Source organism: Aptenodytes patagonicus, chromosome 5, assembly GCF_965638725.1.
Source record: "Aptenodytes patagonicus chromosome 5, bAptPat1.pri.cur, whole genome shotgun sequence".
Lineage (NCBI taxonomy): Eukaryota > Metazoa > Chordata > Aves > Sphenisciformes > Spheniscidae > Aptenodytes > Aptenodytes patagonicus.
Genome location: NC_134953.1, coordinates 77,705,796 through 77,726,900, shown reverse-complemented (window position 1 = coordinate 77,726,900; position 21,105 = coordinate 77,705,796). Strand labels below are relative to the sequence as shown.

The window sequence follows — 21,105 nt, the reverse complement described above, 5'->3', positions numbered from 1 at the left end:
AATTTAAACCACAAATATGTTTCTTCTCCCATAGAAATAGATTTAAAAAAAAAAAAAAATCAAAATTTGAGGGAGTAAATTATACTTTCTTTGAATTAATGGAGCTATTTTTATCCCGTGATCTTGCTCCTTCTACCTCCCTGCACCTGCACGGTTAATAATGCCTTTATGTAGCACCCTCTACGTTGTGAATTTTTGTTTATGATTTTTCCTTCAAAAATAATTGAGCAAAATCATGGTACAGTAAGAGCATTCTCGCTGTGCCAGTCATCAGACACGGGACTCCAAACGCTAACAGGCTGGTCTAGAAGGCCTTAAACCTTCTCTGAGGGGATCATAACAATACTTGTAATGTTGCTCCTCTGTGTATATTTGCACGGAACAAAATGCTACGATTCCCCTGCATCGGATTCTGTGAATTGTTGCCTAAAATGAGAAAGGTGTAATTCATTGATTCGAGTCAAAACCATACAAGGAGGCCGTATGTACCTAATTTTCTTTAAAAAAAATACATTTTAAATTTACGTTTGATATTTACATGTATGTTTTTCCACATCCATCTGCACACGTGCGAAACCAAACCTCTTCAATTCATTTTTCCTTACTGTTTTTTAAGGATTATTCCTTAAAAATGTTGGAGAAACTCTGCTTTTTCTCTCTGACAGCACATTCAGGAACAAAGCTCACTTCACCAGCCAACTGCAGGAACTGAAAGCATACGGTGCAACCATCACACTTGCTTTCATTTTCTATCATGGGGCAGCAAACGGATATGTTGCTAATGCATTTTATTCTCTGAAGACAGAGAAAGGAGTTCAGAGGATAATTGTTAACCTTATTACATCCTTCAAAAAGAATTTCTGGCACATGCTATTATGATTTATGATTTAATAAATCACACAAACATAGAAAAGGATGTTTCTGGTAATTCACATGGTATAGTAAATGTATGTATGTAAAGCCCTATTGCAACATCAAAATCTGTAATAACAAAAACGTGTGGCAATAATGCTGCTGTTAAGCAGCATCACTTACCAACTTTTTTGAGAAACCGTGGTTTTTTAAACTGTATTCGTACTTTCGCATGTGGTTGTAGCTGTATCTTATCATGTCTCTGTGCTTTATTGTGGACTCGATCAAAAATGGAAACATTTCCCAGATGTCCCTAATGCATTCTTTCCCAAAGCATCTTCATTGCCCGTTTTCAAACCTCATGCTTAAACAATGGAGTCGGAGGAGCCTGTTATGTTGTCGGTGTTATGTTCTGGTTTATTGCCTGCGATGGTTCCCTCCCTGTGCAGTTCAGGAGGGTTCCTGTTTGCCACCCTTTTATTTAATGTGTATATCAAGCCACAGAGAAGGTTTAGTAAAGTGACATTGATTGAAGTGTTTTCAATATGTCGAAACTCAGCTTTATAACTCTCGGCTGATTTAGCTTGAGCAGTTGATTGCATTATACAGTGTTTGTGGGAGACTGGGGCATGGTTGAGAGCATGCTGAGCAAAAGTCAATCCATACAAGATAGGAGTAATGCTGGGATCGTTAGAGGAAACATCCAGAGGCTACGGCAAGAGAATTATCCGTCCTTCCGGCTGAGGGGTGTAGTTCCAATCCAGGCTGTAGCTGCAACAGCAGATAAGAGCCAAGAGCCTACACCCCTTTCATTTTCTGAATGCAGGCCTTGCTGAGAGTCTCCATGCTTTATATTTCAAGATTAACCTACTGCCAATGCATGCTATATGGGACCGTGTCTTACATCTATCCAAATATTGTCAGTGGTGACAAACTTCACGGCGTTCAGCTCTTGGCCCGGAGTGATCTGTAACAGCCTGAGCCTCTCAACTCCAGCCCAAACTTGAAGAGCTTGTTTTTCCTCCTTAACTTTGCGAGAACTGAGGAGAGGGTGCATATTGGGTTCCTAGTTGCTACTGGTTTTTTTATTATTCCGTTTAAGTTTATGTTGCTGCCAAGAGCAGTGTTCTCGGAAGGTCAGTTGATTGCTGCTGTTGTGTAGGAGGTATATTTTAAAGACTGCCAGGAGTACCTGGAATAGGTGGTTTCACATGAAGTTAATGCAGATCTCAAACACATAAATAAACAAACCCTTATTTTCCTCTGTTCTGGGTATATTTAAACTCAGATGAATTTCTCTGCTTACATTTATGGACTTTTTCGTTTGATAGCCAGAAAAGTTTTGTGCCTTTAGGGAGAGCAGAATATTGGAGTCCATGTCCGAATTTTTGGAGTATGCATTTTTGAGTGTCACATTTTTTTAATGGCTATGCTTCTGTCATTTCTTATTCCAGGCTAAAAATCTGCATTTATCTTGGGCTAAAATTGAACAAATCTATCAGCCAGAAAATTCATAAGGGAATATTATGATTTTTTTTCTAGAAACAGAAAGTTTAACCTGGAAATGCAAACTTAATCTTCACTTTAAAATAAAACTGTATGTATCCAAATACATAGGTTTTTTTACTTGAGCAACTTTACCCTCGTAACATCATTTACATTTTCTTTTCCATTCTAACCCTATGGTTGGAGAAGACTCTAAAAGTATATGAGAGAATAAGAATATATTTGAAAGTATTAAAACTATAAACCAAAGAACATCGACCTTACGACTTGTTTCTTATGCCCATCTCTTCAGTACTGAAAGTGATGCTTTGCTACTGCTACAAAAATTGTTCTGAGCGTGTGTTGGGAGTTCATACCTGGAGATACATAAGCTCTGTCTTGTGATCTATATTTCATTGCTTTTTGGGTGTTTTTTTGCTTCTTGCATTTCTCCCTTAACATAATTTCAAAAATTAGTGCCAGAGAGTGCAAGGATTTAGTGAGGTTTAAATTACCAAAAGATAACAGTTTCTACACAAAGAGACTGACAGATTTCAAGCTCTGCTAAGAATCCGTCTGACGGTCGAATTCGTGCAGAGGAGAGACTGGCTTCTGTGTCAGACATCCTCTATGTGTAGCTTGCTTCAATTACGTTCAGGGGTTCACATTCCCACCATGCCTCTCCCTTGCGTGTTTTCCTTATCTTTCAAGAAGTCTTTTGTCAGCCAGCCACTTCTGCTCTTAAATGAGCTTTTATCACGGGCAGCGGACCATCCATACTTGTTTGGTTTTTGCAGGGTGTGCTGGACCGCTTCCCGTTTCTGATGTAGATGTTGGAACACAACAGCACCTATATTTCTGCTTTTCTATCTATAAAACAAGAGTTCACAGTGTGCTAGCTGGTATTCAAAAGCACGACATTAGTGCCTGTTTCAAAATACTGGAACTTAATAGCATAATTGAGGATGTAGTATTTGCATTCAGCATGCATATTTACGGTGAAGCGTCTTGTTATAGCTAAGCTCTCATGGACAGAAACATTAAGTGCAACAAAGAAAACCATTTTTTTTGAAGTCACGGAAATGAGAGTTGTTTATTTTAAGAGATCTTATGTAAACATAACTGGGGGAGGGAAAGCAAACCAGCATTTCTAGCCAATCCATGCCTGCACACATGTATCTCTTCTGGCTGGAGCTTTCCCCTTTGGTGCCATTAGCATTTTCATTTCAAAAAACGACAGTCTGTAGTGAAGCAGTAAAAATGTTCAACCTGTGGTTTAAATTATTGATTTTTTTGAATATTGAAGCTGTATTTCAAATGGGTTTTGTTCGAGTTACTTCTGGGTAGAAGGTTCCAGAGGTAATTTGATATCTAAAAGCCTGTGTATTTCAAAGCCATTTCAGTCTTTTGAGTTCCTTCAGCTGATCAGCTGATTGGGTAAAATACCTTATTGTCTTCTGAATTGCAGGCAATAGATAAACTGCAGCTCAAGGTTAGCACGTAGACTGGCACACAATGCTCTTGGTGATTTATTATGTGTACTCAGTGTCCAATCAACTGACAAAAATAGCTCATTTAGTTTTAATGCAGTAACTTATCTTCACTTAAAAAATCTTTTGAGATGCTAGTATTCACAATTTAGATGGGGGAACTCTGTTATCTGTATCGCTAGGTAATGATGCGTAATTAAAATTAGGTGAGTTCGTGCTGTAGAATCCAGTATGTGTAAATAAAAAGTAGATGCATATATTTTCACAAACAAATTGTGTTATATTACTACAGAACAGAATGACTGCAGTGGGAGAAAGTCACTTTTAAAGAACTGCAGTACAGCACTCATCTTCATTTATTAATACTTTCACAAAGGGCTGGGTTGTTGATGGTTGTACACGTGCAATGTGTAGGAAGTTAGCCATGCTCAGCATCCTTCTAGTGACAGGAAAAAAAACCTGTAACAATGGTATTACTTTAACAAGGCTCAGATCTGGCAGTGAAGCCATATTGGAATGCACACTGGAGTCCGTGGGAACTGTGAAAATGAAATTAATTGAAGGAATGGGCCCGGCTAAGAAGTGTTATTATCACTGGTGGCACTAAATATCATAGAATAATGGGATGATTCAGATTTAAAACAGACAGGTTTTTTCCCTTAAGGAGGCTGTGGGTTAAAGAGTACCAAAATAAAAGCATGTTTCACTAAAGTATGAATTATGCAAATTCAAAATTATGCAACATATTTTGCAAATATGCATATACAGTGCATATATGTTTATATAAAATTCAAATATATGAAGATAAGTCATGAAAACCTGTGTGGCATAAAAAGCTTATATAATGCCCGATTGGTTTCCCTCCTACAATAACTCTAGTTTCTGTGATTGTAGCTTAAGAATTTGTCAAAAAGTTTGTTGATATTCTTGGGATACTGCACTTCAGTGTTTTGCATTGTAGTTTACAAAAGACTGTTTAAATACCATGAGGATTAAATTTTCTGCTGTATCGCTGTGCATACAATGGTCTTGTTCTTGCTGTTCCTAGACGTGCAGCAAAGCAGCCTGCCCTGCTCTGTACTGGCTGCACAAACCAATGTTAGCTGGGGGAAGGTTGTCTAAGATAAGCAGAGATGTAAAAAACCAGATTCCTACTGCCTCCAAAAGCAGAAACATGCAATCCATACCTGCCTATCTACTTTTTGTTTTGCACATTAAGATCACAGAATCATAGAATAGTTTGGGTTGGAAGGGACCTCTCAAGGTCATCTAGTCCAACCCCCCTGCCGTGGGCAGGGACATCTTCAACTGGGTCAGGTTGCTCAGAGCCCCGTCCAACCTGACCTGGAATGTTTCCAGGGATGGGGCATCCACCACCTCTCTGGGCAACCTGTGCCGGTGTTTCACCACCCTCAGCAATAAGTGAGCATTGACTATATGGTATAGATTGATCTCCATACCTGGGGATACAACTTTGGGCTGAGGAGAGATTGGCTGAGAATTTATGGCTGTAGGGAGGAGTGCTGGACCTCTGTGCTATGGAGCTCTCCTTGGCCCTGAAGCAAACTTGGCTTCATTGCTCTTGTCATGAGACTGCTCGTGTGATCCGGCATGTGTCAGCAACAGGTAGATCCTGTTCCTCACTGAGGTTTTGCAGTGAGCTGTGCTTTAAGCTCCACAGTTCTGTGGTAGGAAGAAGGATGGGAAGACATTCCCTGTGTCCTATTTGTCACTAATACAATTATCCGTAATCAAGGATTTCTTGTGGGGCAAAACCCCATATTTCTCCTTATACAACTTTGTGCGTGACTTTTTACATTCAGCATCAGAAGGCTTTTGAATCCTTGTCCCAGTTTTAAATCAATATTCTATTGGAATAAACGAAGAGCCTGCAGGTCAGACTGCTCTCTCTAGCTGAGGACAGATTTATTCCTAGTATTTCAGTTTTGAGCATGCATAAGCCTTTTGTAGTACGTCTCAGCTCTGCCATTAATAGTGCCAGAGATCTAGCCGCAGCCGTCGTATACTTTCTTACACCCCTGTGGCAGTAGCAGTGGGAGCATTTACCACAGATTCCCCAAAGGAAGCCCTAACTCAACTGTAGTCTCTAACAACCACCTTCCTATTGATTTCAAGGGCAACGGACTTCATGTCTACCCCATCTATGTGTGCCTGCTAGATCCTCTGATGAGCATATTTACTTAACTGACAGACCTAAGCAATGACTCCAAAGAGTGTTGGGGTTTGGGACCTATTATACATTTAATGAGAAAGAACATGGGCAGCTCAGAATAATTTTTTTTTTTCTCAGTGGTAAACAGAAGAATTGTCTTGCTAGGAATTTCCATGTATCATGGCTACTTTCAGCTCTTACAAGAATATTTTAATAAACTTTGCTTTTTTTGCTTTATTAAATTTGTGCTTTATGTCCCACAGGGCTGATTTTTAAAAGCCAACAGAATGCGTCATTCATCCTGGGCATTTAAAAAAATGAATAGGCAATGATTAACCTACTGCTATGAAAACTTCAGGTGAACCTGGAGGAAAACCAGACTTGAGATTGAGGCCTCTGTGTCTACCACAAGTGGATGGGAATCAGGGCTTGTCCTTTGGCATAAAAATTATATGTACACTTCAGCACTTCTCTACATGGATTCTTGTCTTTCAGAGAAGTTAAAACATGTGCAAACACTGAATGTATATTTATTAAGAGCTCAGTCTGGAAAACTAGAATCAGCCCAACAGGCTGGAAATCTCCACTTTGAGGGTCTCGAGAGGAAAAAATAATCTCTCTCTAGATTATGGAGCCTATGTGTGGTGCCTCTTGTGATGACTAATGGATGAACATCCTGATGGATGAAGAGTCCTTCGCAGTGCTCTGAGAGACTGATGGCAGATCCAGACGTGCTGGCTCTACTCTTCCTGAGCACAGCCCACACAGGATCTGCATTCCCAAAGACCCTCCCCAGGATGTATACGTGATGCCCCAAGTTCAGTCTCAGCTTTCTTGCCGGAGCTGTACCGCATCCTCATCAATCATAACATGCTAGCAGAGTTCATTCCATGATTCAGGGCGTCAGGAAAAACCTGTTAGTCATTACAAAAATGATAACTAAGTCAGGATGATAGTTTAGTTGGGAGTGGCAGGTTTGAGAATCCTTGCAAGTTGATTCATAGGAAAGTAATTTCAAAAGAGTTTGGTCAATTATTTGGTTTTTGTTATTTAATTTAAATCTATTCTGATACTATTTCAACTACTTTTATGTCTATGAAAATAAAATCTAACAGTTTGCATGCAATACTCGTATGTGTGTCCCCATTCTGGTAGCCAATACAAAGGGGCAAATACTAGTTTTATTTCATGGACTTGAAAGTAACTGAGGCCTCTAGCAAAAATTAAGATCTCTTAAAGATCCTGTCTAAAATTTAGCGCTGAATTAAAATTGGTTTGAATCTCGTACAAGATGTTACAGTGCTGAGTTAAAATTCATAGGGGCTGATATTTTCATGGTTTGTTTTTCCCCACAATTATGTTATCCAGATCTATGTATAATCAGGCTCTGAGAATGGTAGGTGGCTCAGCCTTGCAGTCCCTGCTCGTGCAAAAGACCCTTTGGCTTCAGTAGGACTTTTGCATAGAAAAAGATAAAAGGAGTATGTTCAAAACAAAGTTAACATTTAAGAGCTCAGTTTATCAAAGAAGCAGCGTTATGGATAGATTATCATTGGAATGTAAAACAAAATATTCCCCTGGATACTGAAACCCTTCCACCGTCCCTGCACCCCTTTATCTATGACTTGAAATTGTGTAGTGCCACCTGGAGAACTGATACTTTGAAAATTACAGTACTAGCTATTTAAATACCTTCCCTAATAGAATGGGTATAATTTCCTTGAATTTCTCACCCCTAAATATACACAAATGCTAATCAATGTTTATAGTATTTAAGCATTCTTAATCCTAATGGAAAAAGAAAATGCTGCAGGTAGGTACAAGACGTACCTCAATATTTGCAATTCGTCCCCAGCAGAAAATTTAAATACATGCTTCAAGGAAGTAATGTGGTTCTCCTCCTAATTACTTAATCCAGCAATAAAAATATTTTGGACTATACATAAATTTAAATATAACTTTGGTGTTCTGTAACTCCCCGATGTTGATTCTTTGTGCAAGAATTTTAACAACTCTTTAAATAGGATTGTAGTTAAAAGATTTTTCTTCTTGATTATTGAAGAAATACATTTTTCTTCCCTTAAAGGGAAGCATCTGTTGTCCCCTCCTCCTAGGAGAATATAATAGTCTTGATTTACTTATAGCAATCTGGAGGAAAATATTTTAGTGATGGTTCACAATTTACTAATGGAGTTTTGCTGAACAGCTTCTAGGAACAGTGTTGTGGTTTAACCCCAGCCGGCAAGAGCCCCACGCAGCCGCTCGCTCACTCCCCCCCCAGCGGGGTGGGGGAGAGAATCGGAAGGGTAAAAGTGAGGAAACTCGTGGGTTGAGATAAAGACAGTTTAATAGGGAAAGCAAAAGCCACGCGCACAAGCAAAGCAAAACAAGGCATTCCTTCACTCCTTCCCATGGGCAGGCAGGTGTTCAGCCATCTCCAGGAAAGCAGGGCTCCATCACGCCTAACAGTGACTTGGGAAGGCAAACGCCATCACTCCGAACCCCTTCCTTCTTCTTCCCCCAGCTTTACATGCTGAGCATGACACCATATGGTGTGGGACATCCCTTGGGTCAGTTGGGGTCAGCTGTCCCGGCTGTGTCCCCTCCCAACCCCTTGTGCCCCCCCAGCCTGCTCGCGGGTGGGGTGGGGTGAGAGGCAGAAAAGGCCTTGACTCTGTGTCAGCACTGCTCAGCAGGAACGAAAACATCCCTGTGTAATCAGCACTGTTTCCAGCACAAATCCAAACCACAGCCCCATAGCAGCTGCTGTGAAGAAAGTTAACTCTACTGTGTAACTCTACACAGTAATTAAAATTATACCACAGATTCTATCAGGACATGCTAATATTTAATTAGGCAATAAGTGAGCTTGGTACAGGTGTCCGGAGTTGTTGACAGGAGCTTTGTTAATCCACATAGTATTGTCTCTTAAACAGTTAGCTCCTTGCTTTTTTCAAGTGTGAAGTTACATGCTTAATTAGCAGACATTGGAATTTCTGTGTTAGAGTTTTTGTTTGTTTGTTTAATTTCTCTGTCTATACATTGAGTGCAAAATCCTACATGTTGTGGGCTTTAAAGAACCCATTTTCTTGTTGTTTGCTGTTTCTGTCAGGGATTTTGTTAGAAGTACGAGACTACCTGCAATTCTCTCCCATTTTTTACCTAGAGGAGCTCATTCTGTGGCATTACGTGTCTTGGCTTTTAGTTCATCCCTTTAGGAACCTGCCACTACTGATGTTGCCCCACTGCCTTCTTAGAGTATTTTGTTTAGCAATTAGAAAACAGTATTAGGAAAAAAGCATTGACTTGTCTCTGATGATGATGTTTGAAAAACTATGTTAATTTGGCCTCCTCTTAAAGTACAAGAAGAGAATCCATTTGTATTCTCCTTGTAAGCATAACTCTTTTAGTGACTCTCCCAAACTTGCTGCTGGAAACACGTCATCTAATTCTTCCTTCTCTTTCCTGGGTCTCACCTGTTTTTTTAATTTATTTTATCTGTGTTGGTTCCTGCCTGGTTTTCTTAGACTCATACTTTTCAGACTGCCTTTTCCTTCCCATTTCATGGGACCATTCAATAGTACTTGTCTAGAATGAAGCCTTAAGAATTGCCACTCCTTTATTTGGTCAGTTAAGTACATTTCACAACAAGTTTTGATCACTGATTTGATGAGGATATTCCCTGACAGCTAAAAATGGACTAATATTTGTAGATGTCTGTAAAAGAATTAATCTCTTAAGGCAAGCTAAGTTGTTATGGTCTAAATGCACTGGAGTCCCAAGGGTAAGCATTATAAACTGGGCTAGTATATTTTAATTATTATGCATTAATTTTCCACTTCTGTGAATGTACACAGGTCCTTAGAAGCCATGCCACAGAAATTTCACTTTAGATACAGATCAAAAGCTGCAATCCATGTAGATATTTTATTTATCCATGTACTCCTATTTCATTCCATTCTGTCCCCCTCAAACCATTAGCATTGCAATGTTTTGCTTGCAGCAGAGTAATAGAATCCAGTCTCGTCATGTCGATCACTTGTGAGCATCTGCTCTGGGTTATTATCCAGAAATGCCTTGTCAATATTTTAGAAAATGTGAGTTACAGGTTTTTCGATAAAGCTCATCAGGTACTTCATCCAAGCTACACAAATAATGCTTTGTTGACGCAAAGATATAACTTGTAGGAGAGTAAAACTGAGTTTTTACACAGTTTCAAGACATTCTATCCCAGTACCTCGGGGATTATCTGTGCTGTTACGATACAGCGTTTTGTTTCATTGTAGATAGTCTCAAGCATCTCACTTCATATAGTCTGAAGCAGTGAATTTCTGAAAGATCTGGTTTCTTAGCAGATCCCAGTACCGTCCATATAGTACAATGAATAGCTTCAGGTGTATTCCTGGAGCTGAGGTTACTTAAAGTTCTAAAGATGGTGCGCTTTTTATTTGGTATTTTGAATTCTGTGCTTCAATTAAAATGGCAGGGTTGACCATCCGCTGCTGACTTCTTCATCGGTGACTGTTTTTCACGGGGTTGTCTCCTGGGAGGTGCAGAGCACAGTCCAGAAAAAAATGCTGCACTGCGAAAGTTCTGGTTGCTTAATTAAAGGGAAAGCTAAAAACCTTCAGACAAACTAACATTTGTGCCAAGGAAAAATCAGAGTTTTCATTGTTGTTGTTGGAAATTGCGTCATTTGTCAAAAAGTTGTGGATAGAAAATTTCTAAAGAGCTTGCTACTGGGTATTCTTACTTTGTGTTCTCTGCCATGCTTTATTCTTATTTCTAATTTTCTTCGTTAGTTGAACAGTACCTTTTCCTCTTCTTTTTGTTCTTCTGCTACAGCTTCTATGCTATTTGTTTCCAAACATCGGGAAAGCTTGCTCTTGGAGTAGAGAAATGATATTTGTTTCTAAAAAAAAAACCAAACAACAACAAAACCCCAGAACCAAAGCCTGAGAAATCTGCTGATCAGCTTCAGATTTCTTTCTCACAGAAGTCTGGGATGTTTAAACATGATTTTCTGCTCTTGTGGCCTCTCACTGAAAATTAATTAATGTTTTGAGACAATTACTGAACATTTTTCTCATCAGTGAGCTAAAGCAACCATTCGTCGATTAGGTAGTTTACTATAGCAAAACACTGAGATCTAAGAACCATCCACTGCAAAAACAAATCCAAGTGTGAAGTCTGAATACAGCTTTCTCTCAAGAACTGTAAGTCTACTTCTCTCTTCTTCTATGGGTATAGTTTTTGATCACAATGCAGTTCGACAGCAGAAATTTAATCATGTCCAACTGCTTACACCTTTATCAGAAAACTGATAAAAAGTGTGCTCACACTGAACATAGTAAGAAATTTTTCAAATGTCCTTCAGGTTTTTTTTTCCTTTCCCTTCTCTCTCTCCCTCGCTTCCCTGTCTCTCCCAGAGAAACTGATATAAAGCTGATGAGAATTTGGATTTGCTTTGAAAGCATCTTTTGTTCAAAGACTAATTTTAACCTTGTGATAAAGATTGTTCTTTGTATTCTGTTGAATGTGATATCTAGTAATTGTTTGTCAAGGCAAAGTGCTGTAGGAGATAATACATTTTTAAAATGATCTTTTGTAATTACAGTACAAATGTCTTTACAGTCTAATGTCTAGAAAACAAGCAAATATGTCAAAAATAAGAAAAATATTAGAAGTTTTAATTTTAAAGATTTATGGCTTTGTATTATGAACAGGTTTTTTTAAAAAAAAAACCTGCTCAAGTGAATGTAATTGTAAACAAAGATCAAAACTTCATTTTCTTGTAAAATATATAACTCAACTAGAAAATACATATTTGTACATTTGGCATAAACGTTATAGTTACTCTTCCAGTTTTTTGTACTTTTACTCATAATTTGTATTGCTTTTGTCTTGTATTTTAATCTCTTGATTCATTACTTTAGGGAGCTTTAGTTTATAAAATCAGGACCTCTAGTCAAACCATCATGTATGAATTAACAGAGACTGGGGGACTGCTGTTGTTTTAAGAAGGGCAGCAAGCCATTGTCACTTGACTTGCAATGGGGATGGGGTTGTCCCAAGATTATTCTAAGGTAGAAAGAGTAAACAAATTTTTTTTTTATACTCTAATCTGGTAAGATTATCTAAAGAGCTTGGGATTCTGCTATCTTAATCACAAGTTATCGGTAGTGATGGCCTACTGTCTGAAAATTGCATTAGTAAGAAAGGGGGTGTGCTGAGCAAGCAGCAATGATAAAAGCTTAGGTAGAAATTAAATTCAATGTCTGTAAGTTTTGAAGTTTCTCGTGCGTTCTCATGGTTAAATCTTAAAGCACTAATGAGACCGTATAGAAAAAACATCAAATACATGGTAACTAAACCTCTAACTTGTCATTTGTCTTTCACACAATATGAGTGCTTCAGCAGTTTTTCTCCAAAATCCTGACGCATTGCTTTTTCCCTTATGGGGCTGCAGTCTTCTGTGCTAACTTATTGATTTGGAAAGCTAGCTTGCTTGCTGGAGCTGCAGCGTTAAACTGGTTTAATAAACACAAATGGGGTAGTTTAATGTTGTAAAAACGTTTATGAGGTAATGGTCTATCTTTTTAAAAATAGTTTGCATAACTCAGCTTGTTCAGTCTAGAAGTAGAGTAGAATATTAAGGAAGATATACAAGCACTGTTTGTACTCCAGACTTTCGGGATATAAGATACCTACAGATTTGGGTACTTTCATCTTTGCAAACACATGACAAACAGCCGTCAAAGACAGATAAGAATATTTTTTAAAGTACCCTTTTCCCCTCTATAGCATGCTAGATCTTGTACGTAAAAGCTGAAGAAGTGTAATTTATAAGTAACAGCAAGGATCTTTTTCAAGATCTGTTCTGTACTAGTGGAGCGATCAGAACGCTTATGCTTTAAATCAACAATGTGAACAATCCTGGAAGGCTGAGGAAATAATAGATTTTTAAATTCAGTTCTTCTTCTGGTAAGAGAACTTGAAAAATAATTATTTTACATCATTTTATCATTGTATGCTATCTGTCTTCAAGAGAAGGAAAGCAATGAAGAGGAAAGAGAGGGCTAGGTCTAGACTTCATTCACAAAAGCAATGAAAATAGGAGGTGTCTTTATGGTACTAAATTGCTCATATCTGGTGGTGGAGAGGTTGGAGCAGTTTCTGCACGGTGGGATGTTCTGAGATAAGTTTTTCTGTCAAGGTGGTTTCAGTTTTTAAAAAATGCTCCCGTATTCACTGCGGGAAAGAAAAGAAGAAAGTGAGGAAGTGACTCTGCTGAGGTTTTGTACTCATATGGGAAGAATAAAGTCTGACCTATTCCCTCACTAAAATAAAATGCTAAATACAAGTGTTACGAATTCAACAGGCGGCATTGTGTGCGAAATAACAGTGGTTTGTGCACTGGAAGGTGCCAGTGGCTACATCAGACCTCCTTGGCCAGAAATCAGGAGCACATTTACTTGCCTTGCTCCATGAGCCAGTGAGTCTCGCTATATGTTGTAAAAACCCTACTCTAGCAGGTAAGGTCTTTGTGGAAATTAATCGTTAATCTGCATGGTTGTACCTGATGGCATGGTTTTGCGTTTGTAGAGGTCCTTGCTGTGGACGTAGCTTCCTGTTAAAAGGAGCCTGACAAGCTCAGCCGGAAAAAATGCTGAGCTTGGGGAAATTCAGGAGAGCAAGTCAGTGCTTTGGGCCTCAGAAGAGGAACCCTACGGAGATGTCACACGTCTCAGCTCTGATGGAGGGGAGAAGGTGAGGAACAACTCGGAAAGGATGTGTAGGAACAGTGCTGTGTGAAGTGGTATTGTTGCCTCAGGTTTCACTTGCCTTTTGTGGATGGTTAAAACTCCAGAAGGGGTGATACTAGACACAGTCTGGCTAGACAGCTGAGTCACAGAAGAGGCAAATCATCACAAGACCTTGAGTGAGAGTTGGCAGGGAATTACGAGGACATAAGTCTGTGATGCCATTCGTATCTATGAGGGTGTGCAAACAGCAGTGAGCCAGATTTCCAGAATGCTTTAACTACTGCGATATTAGGCAGAAAAGGGCGACGTCTCCTTCTCCTCCATATTTTTACCTAGGTGAAAGTGTACATCAGGTTCTACTGTAATTAGCGGAAACTGTAGGGAAAACTGGATCTTGATGTTGGGGGGTTGATTAAAGCATTTCGAAAATAAGCTCTAAAAACATTTCACACGTACTGGATTTTGAAATCTTTACAGCCTTTTGGATACATCTTTGAAAATCTGGGGAAAAGGAGTACATCGTAATTTGCTTAAATACCTGCATTTTTCAGCTACTGTCTTTTGTTGTTCAAGTAAAGAAGATGGTATATTGAATAAAGTAGAAACTTACATCTGGGCTTTTTTTAACATTGTGGTTTACTGTCTACTAACTTTAAAAATGCTGTTTTGAGCTACTCGACTAAAATTGCCTTACTGAGGTATTTATTTAGATCTCTTCTTCACAAAGAGGCCAGCGTGGCTGCCTTGGTGTTCGTATTGACATTTAGTAGGTAGTAACCCCGGGAACGTACAGATGTGTACTCCGCTTGGCAAGTATAATGCCCTCCCTCCCTAGAAGAAAGAAAGGTCAAATAAATTAACTTTGAAAAAAGTAGTAATCTGTTCATTGTGTTACATCTTTTTCTCATATTAATGAAAAGAAACTGATAAAGGTCACTAATTCTTATCTGCTTTCATAAGTTAAAGATGAGAAAAGCTTCATTTGAAGTATGCAGTGACTTTCATTGACTTTGGGGGCCGATGCTGCAAGGCAAGTTCTCTGTATCTCATGGAAGCCTCGCAGAGGGAAGGAAACACATGTTAACACTTGGTATAGTGTCATTAACTGTACTTTTAAAATCCAAAACTCTTATTCGAAACCTTAATTGTGCTGCAGATATTTACCTTGCAGAACACCTGTACTTTCAGGAGTGAATACAACAGGTTAATATATTAATTAAAGGTACAGTTAATTAATTTTCTTTCCATATCCCAAATATAAATGCCAGTGTGTTCTCTTAAGGAACTTTATTATTTCAATTGTTCATTAAAATACCATTAGCTGTAATATTTTGGGGAAAATGGGCAAAAAGAATGCTTCAATCGCTGCAAATCAGTAGAAACACATCAGAGCTTTGATATGAAAAATCATATAGATTTATCCTTTTGGTTCTTTTTCTTATATTTGCCTAATATAACTACAATAATTGAATAGGCATGAGGCTGTGGTATACCTTTTGGGGGACTGTTTTTATATGTTCCTGCAGCTGACCTCTTTGCACAACATTTTTCTCAAAACTTTTTTTTTTTTTTTTAGTTTCTAGGAGACATGATTATGAAAAAAAAAAGTGAACCCAGTTAATGAAGAGCTGTCTTCTTGATTCCCCTAAAACAATAACTCTGAGAGACGGGTGAATGGCTTGATTCATTTCTACGGGTCATTAACTTCCACGCCTACAGATGACAACGTTAATATTCACAATGTGAATTATTTCTCTGCTGATTAGTTTAGGAGAAACACACAATGGATGTGCTTATGGCATGATCTAACGCTGTGCCGGACACCCCTTTGGGTCCCTTAAAATTCAAAATGTCCCTGCTGCCCAAACGTAAAGGTCTCTCTCTCTCAGCTTAAACAGCATGGTTGTGTTTTTACAGTACAGAAATCCATGGCAGTTATTAACTGCAAATGTGGACGGTGTGAAGCAAAACAACTTTGAGAGTGAACAGTAAGGCATGGGCTGATGAATTGATTTGCACCTTTATTTAAATTTCACTGACTAAAAAGTGCTGAGTGTTTGGGCTTTATCTTTAAGATGTTGTCTCAAACCTCCCAGCCCATTAGACTTAAGTAGTTTAGAATTCAATGATCTGATTGCAGAGTTCAGAGATTATTAGAGCAAATGGAGCCTGATCAATGCCTTGGGTCTTTTTTTTTAGTGTGTTAATTAATTAATCAACAGGAACAGAAATATGTGTGTAATGCAAATTAACTCGGTCTCAAGTTACCAGAATACCAGAATTGTTCATAAGCAGAAAAGGGGAATCAAAAAGCAGCAGGATATTGGTGCTTTTATCTGCGTAGCACCACTTTCTTAGGTGAGGTCCTGAGCTCGATGTATTTGAGGGATTTACGTTATTCTTTCTGCTGTGCTCTCATGGGGAAAAGAATCAGCTTTTGAGGCAAAAGAAGAAATTCAGTAACTGAAATATTCATGATCCACGGTTGGCCCTTGATTCTATTTGTTGTCACTGTTTCTCTTTGTTTGCATTAACTCCCCCAAACCAAGTTGTTCTGCTGTAATCTAGTACTGAATACAGTTTCCCTAATCCCCAAGTCTACATTAATTTGCAAGATTTCCCCACAAACCAAATTAGTTTTCTATAGGCCGTTCTGTTTACCTTTGCCAATGATTTTTTTAGTCATTTTTTCCATAGCTTTGTCTTCTAGTGTGGTCAGATATAAGCTTTGTTCTCCCCTAGTTGCTCTTTATTAAAAGTCTTCTATCCTTGGTCTTCAGAGCACATGAAAGCTTTGTGCTATTTTTCCCAAGGACTGTTTATTGCTTCCGTCGCACGGGGAGGTAAGATGCTTGATTCGTTTTGGAGTTTGGGGACATTCTCCTATTCCTGTATGCGGACCTCTACTTTCAACCGCCTGCGGGGACCAGACCAACTCGTCAGCCAGGTCATCTCTGTAGCAGTCAGCTTTTTTTAGAATCAAAAAAGTTTTTAGGTTCAAACCTTGAAGTGCTTCTTGTCAGGCTTCTTGCTCTAGTTCCGTTGTGGCTTTTTATGCACACAACAATTTTTATGAACAATGAAAGGGTTGCGTGCATAGCTGGGACGAAAGGAAAAGCTGGGGTTTCCGAAAAGAAAAGGAATGATGAGTGCCAGCATTTGGCCGGACAGTTCCTACAAACAGGGAAAATCAGTATTCGATTACAACGCCAGACGACGGTCTGTCACAAACCCCGTGGGCTGGAGCACTGTGGCTATTTCAGCTGCTCTGACCTTACCTGCTGTTTTGGAGACAGCGGTAACAATTGGCCAGCCACCGGAATTGCCCATCTTAGTGAAAGAACCTGTGATACCATGTAAAATTCACGCCTAAGACCAAAGGACATGAAGTTGGCTAAGCCCAGCCCATAGATCCTTTGCCTCTCTCCCTGTTTAGCTTTCGTAGACGTGGCATGAGAATGAAGAGGAAGATGATGGTAAGGCAAGTTCTGTGTAGGTATTTCACACTCATCTCAAAGAGACAATTTTCGTTTCTCTCACTTGTGTGATTTTATTCTGTATGTACATAGACAGACTCCTTGAATCATCACAGAAGTTAGAAATTCCACTTTGTTTCCATGAACTGTGAGTCTCCTTGTGTCTGGGGCTGTCATGTGCTAACAAGAGACAGGAGAGGTGCCAGCGTGTCAGTCATTACAGACTCTCTCCATCTAGCTTACTCTGAGCTAGGAGAGACAAATGAGGAACGGGATCTTAAATACGGGCAGCGTATCCCTCTCGGGAGGAACCAAGACAAAGCAGCCAGGTGGTAACGTTTGGATTTCAAAGCTGGGAAGGATTTTTGGAAGCAGAAGCAGCTTGGTCAGGAGAGATAAAGTGATGCACGGACACAGTGGAGGGGTCCTGTGACACAGAGGCAGTAGGGAGGCAGTGGAAGCCACCATTCGAAGGAGCAGCTGTCTGCTGGCGGGGGACGGGAGGGGAAGGTCCCTGAGCACCAAAGGGGATCTCACAAAATCTCAAGGAAAATTCGAGAGTGAGGGAATGTAGGCAGAGAGATGTATGTGTGTTTACTGTTTCATGTGGCTCTGTGTATCTCTTGTGGTCACTAAAGCGAAGAGTGGCTGCTTTTGAGACAGTTTGCAAAGTCTGTGCATTACCTGATTCAACTTCGTGGGATCCTGGAGAGAGAAATTGTCACTCAGATGTCGGCTATGACTGAGCTCTGGGAAGGAGTGAGTCGAAGCCACGGGGATTCGGCAGCAGTCGGCAGGGTCTAAACAGGGGTTTCTGTTCTTAGAAGAGAGGAGATTGCCTAGAGACCCAAAGCAGATACAGAAACTTCAGAGTGTTTTCGCATGGAAGCAGACTGAGGCTTTGTGAGTGTCCCGCAAGAGGTATAGTCTAGGCTGTAATATCTCAGTCTTTGAATTCTTACCTGTAGTAAAATGAGAGAGACTGGAAGAACAACAACACACGCACGTAGTAAGATAACAAACAGTACCGTAGGTGGCTCCAAGCATTGTCTGGCATATGCACGTACACAAGCCAGCCACAAAATGGACATCATACCACGTGCGTCTTATCATAATTTGCGCTGAACCCGAGAACAATAATTCCCACCAACAGACAGGCTGTTAGCTCAGGCTCAGTGCCATGCCACTGCAGCTACATAGCTTCTGACTGGTTTGGAGCACGCGAAAAGGTCGCTTGCAGCGTGGTCAAAGTAACTCATACCTGTCGGCAAACGACCATGCGCGCCCTGTGCTCGCAGGAGTAAGGTCATATCGCCAGCGTTTAAGTCATTGACGTTGCGTGTTTTGTCATGCTGGATGATGTGATAGTACTGGCCTGTATATATGAATAGCTTTCTGGGATGAAGTCAAAGCACAAGCTCCTCTGAGGCAATTTAAAAGGAGTGAAACGCTCAAGAGGATAATGCGGAGCAAACTGATGTAAATGGTTCTTCTGCATAAACCGCAATTTTTGTAATTTGTCTTGGGAGTGAGAGGAGTGTACTTTGCTGTTTGGTTTCGATTTGCATAAGTTCATAAAATGTTCTGAATTATTTTTTTCTGAAAATATAACTTAACGGTTGAGAGGGAGGTGAAGCTTTTGTGATGAAGGGAAAATATAATAGGGAAATTAGGGATTATTGTGATGTCCGTGTTCCAGACTTATTAGGCCTGAAAATAGATGAACTGGGGAGATTTCTATAGAAGTAAATGGACGTATAATTATCTATCAGTATAAAATATTAGTGCATATTTACTGTATAATAAGTAATTCAACTTTATAAGCAAATGAAGATTACCTCAAATTTACATACAATGTGAAGAAAAGTCCCTTTATCCTCTGTAATGGCAACATTTGGCAGATTCGGGAATAAATAATCTTTTGTGGCAAGGGTATGCCTTATCAAACATATGCAGATCAGTGCTAATTAATGCTAATTAAGGTTTCCTGTCTATCTAGTTGGAAAAACGTCCAAATGTTATGAAATCCAGTTAGTATGCCTATTACCCTAATTGTTTTATATGGGATGATTCTTAATTAAAATATGTAAATTGACCTTAATTGCTATATACTAATGGAGGTTCATGTTATCTCACTAAAAATGACAAGATGGTGAGGAGGGGTACTTAAACAAATAATTCTGATACATTTGTAAATAAATGACCTTTACTCAAAATTATTTTTAATTGGAAATTGGCAGAAGGAACATTTTGCCATCTATGTTTCTCTTTAGTTTTAAATAATGTCAGAATTTACAGTTCTTTGTTAATATAGATACGGTGACATTGCAGCTTAATTAAGACTACTAAACAAGTCAACATTTTATGTGTTTACTGTATGTTTCAAAATTGTTTGCTAACCTCATGTTGACCTTCAGAAGCGTCGTGCTTTACAATATTGATCTTAATTTTCAGTATTTTGGGGTTTATGTTTTGGTTTTGATCTCTCTTGACGATATCATTTCCTTTGTGAAGTTTGGTACGCTGGCATACTTTTGCTGGCGACTGGACCTGTGACCCTGACTTTTCGTCGGAGAGGCTGGTGGGCAGCACCTCTTCGCGCTTCACCTGTTAGCGTAGGACGTGGACTTCGGTCATCTTTGGGGAGGATAGTTCACATGTATCCTGTTACCTGACTGAGGCCTACGCGGGTGTTTACACAAAGTCTCGTATGCCCCCTACCCAACACAAAAGCATTATTTAAGTGATGTTTTGTATGGCGGTTTATAGGTGCCCCATATTGCCATTTTCTTGATAGATAGATAGATAGATAGATAGATAGATAGATAGATAGATATCGTACCATTTCACACACACAGCAAACATTTTTCCCCTCTGATGTAGAGAATCCAATTAGAGGATCTGCTAATTTGGAGAACTGGCCTATAATTGTAGTTTTTACTCATAATAACAGTACATTTTATAAACGCCTGATACGTTTAAGTTTCTGTTATGTCATAGACATCATTGATACGTGCCTCGCTTTAGAAAGTCAATCTGAAAGGTTTCACTGTTTTGCAGGATATTGTAACCAATGTTTCTCCGAGGATTGTGCGTGGAATTACTTCAGGTCCTATGTACGGCCCAGGCCAGGGCTCTTTTCTGAACATTGAACTGATCAGCGAGAAAACAGCAGCGTATTGGTGTAAAAGCATTGCTGAACTGAAGGCTGACTTTCCAAACCATGTAAGTACCACTCGGTCGTAAAGATGCAATATACTTATTTAGAATCTCCAGTTTATAGATCTGTGAAAACTCACCTATTTAATATTTATTAAATAGAATGCCAATTGCTTTATTGACATACGAGTATGTTATTTAAAAACCAGAAAAGTCCATCCAAATAATCTTTATGACAGAAAATTCTGTGAAATGACTGTTACACAAACAGAGAGTGGTCATGATTTTTTAGTTAGGCCGATGTTTACGTTCAAATAGATAACATCAAGGGAAAGAGTTGATCCCAGAGCGGATGCTTGTCAGTTCTGCTGTGAATAATTTTGTATTTAAGATCATATTTGAAGATGTAGCTTATAATAATCATTTTCATTTTGAATTGAATTTGATTATGAAAGGAATCTTTGTTCTTTTCTTCTTAATCTAAATGTGAAAGATACTTCTAATATTTTTATAAGCAATTGGCTGCTTTAGGAGAAAAATAAACAATGCTGACTTAAAGTTAACTTCACTGCAAGGATAGAGTTTCGTTAGAGCCTTCTTGGCCAGGGGGAATATCTGTCTAGAAGTTAATAATCAAAGTTGGGAGCAATGATGCCAGCTAGCTGGCATAAATGGTTTTCAGCTACTGTTACAGTGAATAAGAA

At 39.1% G+C, this 21,105-nt stretch overlaps 1 protein-coding gene across 4 annotated transcripts in view; it reads left to right on the top strand.

Moving 5' to 3' along the window:
- DPYD (dihydropyrimidine dehydrogenase) overlaps positions 1–21,105 on the top strand; it is a 377,405-nt gene that overhangs the window by 210,349 nt on the left and 145,951 nt on the right. For all 4 annotated transcript variants that reach the window (XM_076337802.1, XM_076337800.1, XM_076337801.1 and 1 more), the window contains one exon: positions 20,303–20,467. In XM_076337802.1, coding sequence (XP_076193917.1) covers positions 20,303–20,467 — 165 coding nt within the window. The remainder of the gene's footprint in view (positions 1–20,302; positions 20,468–21,105) is intronic.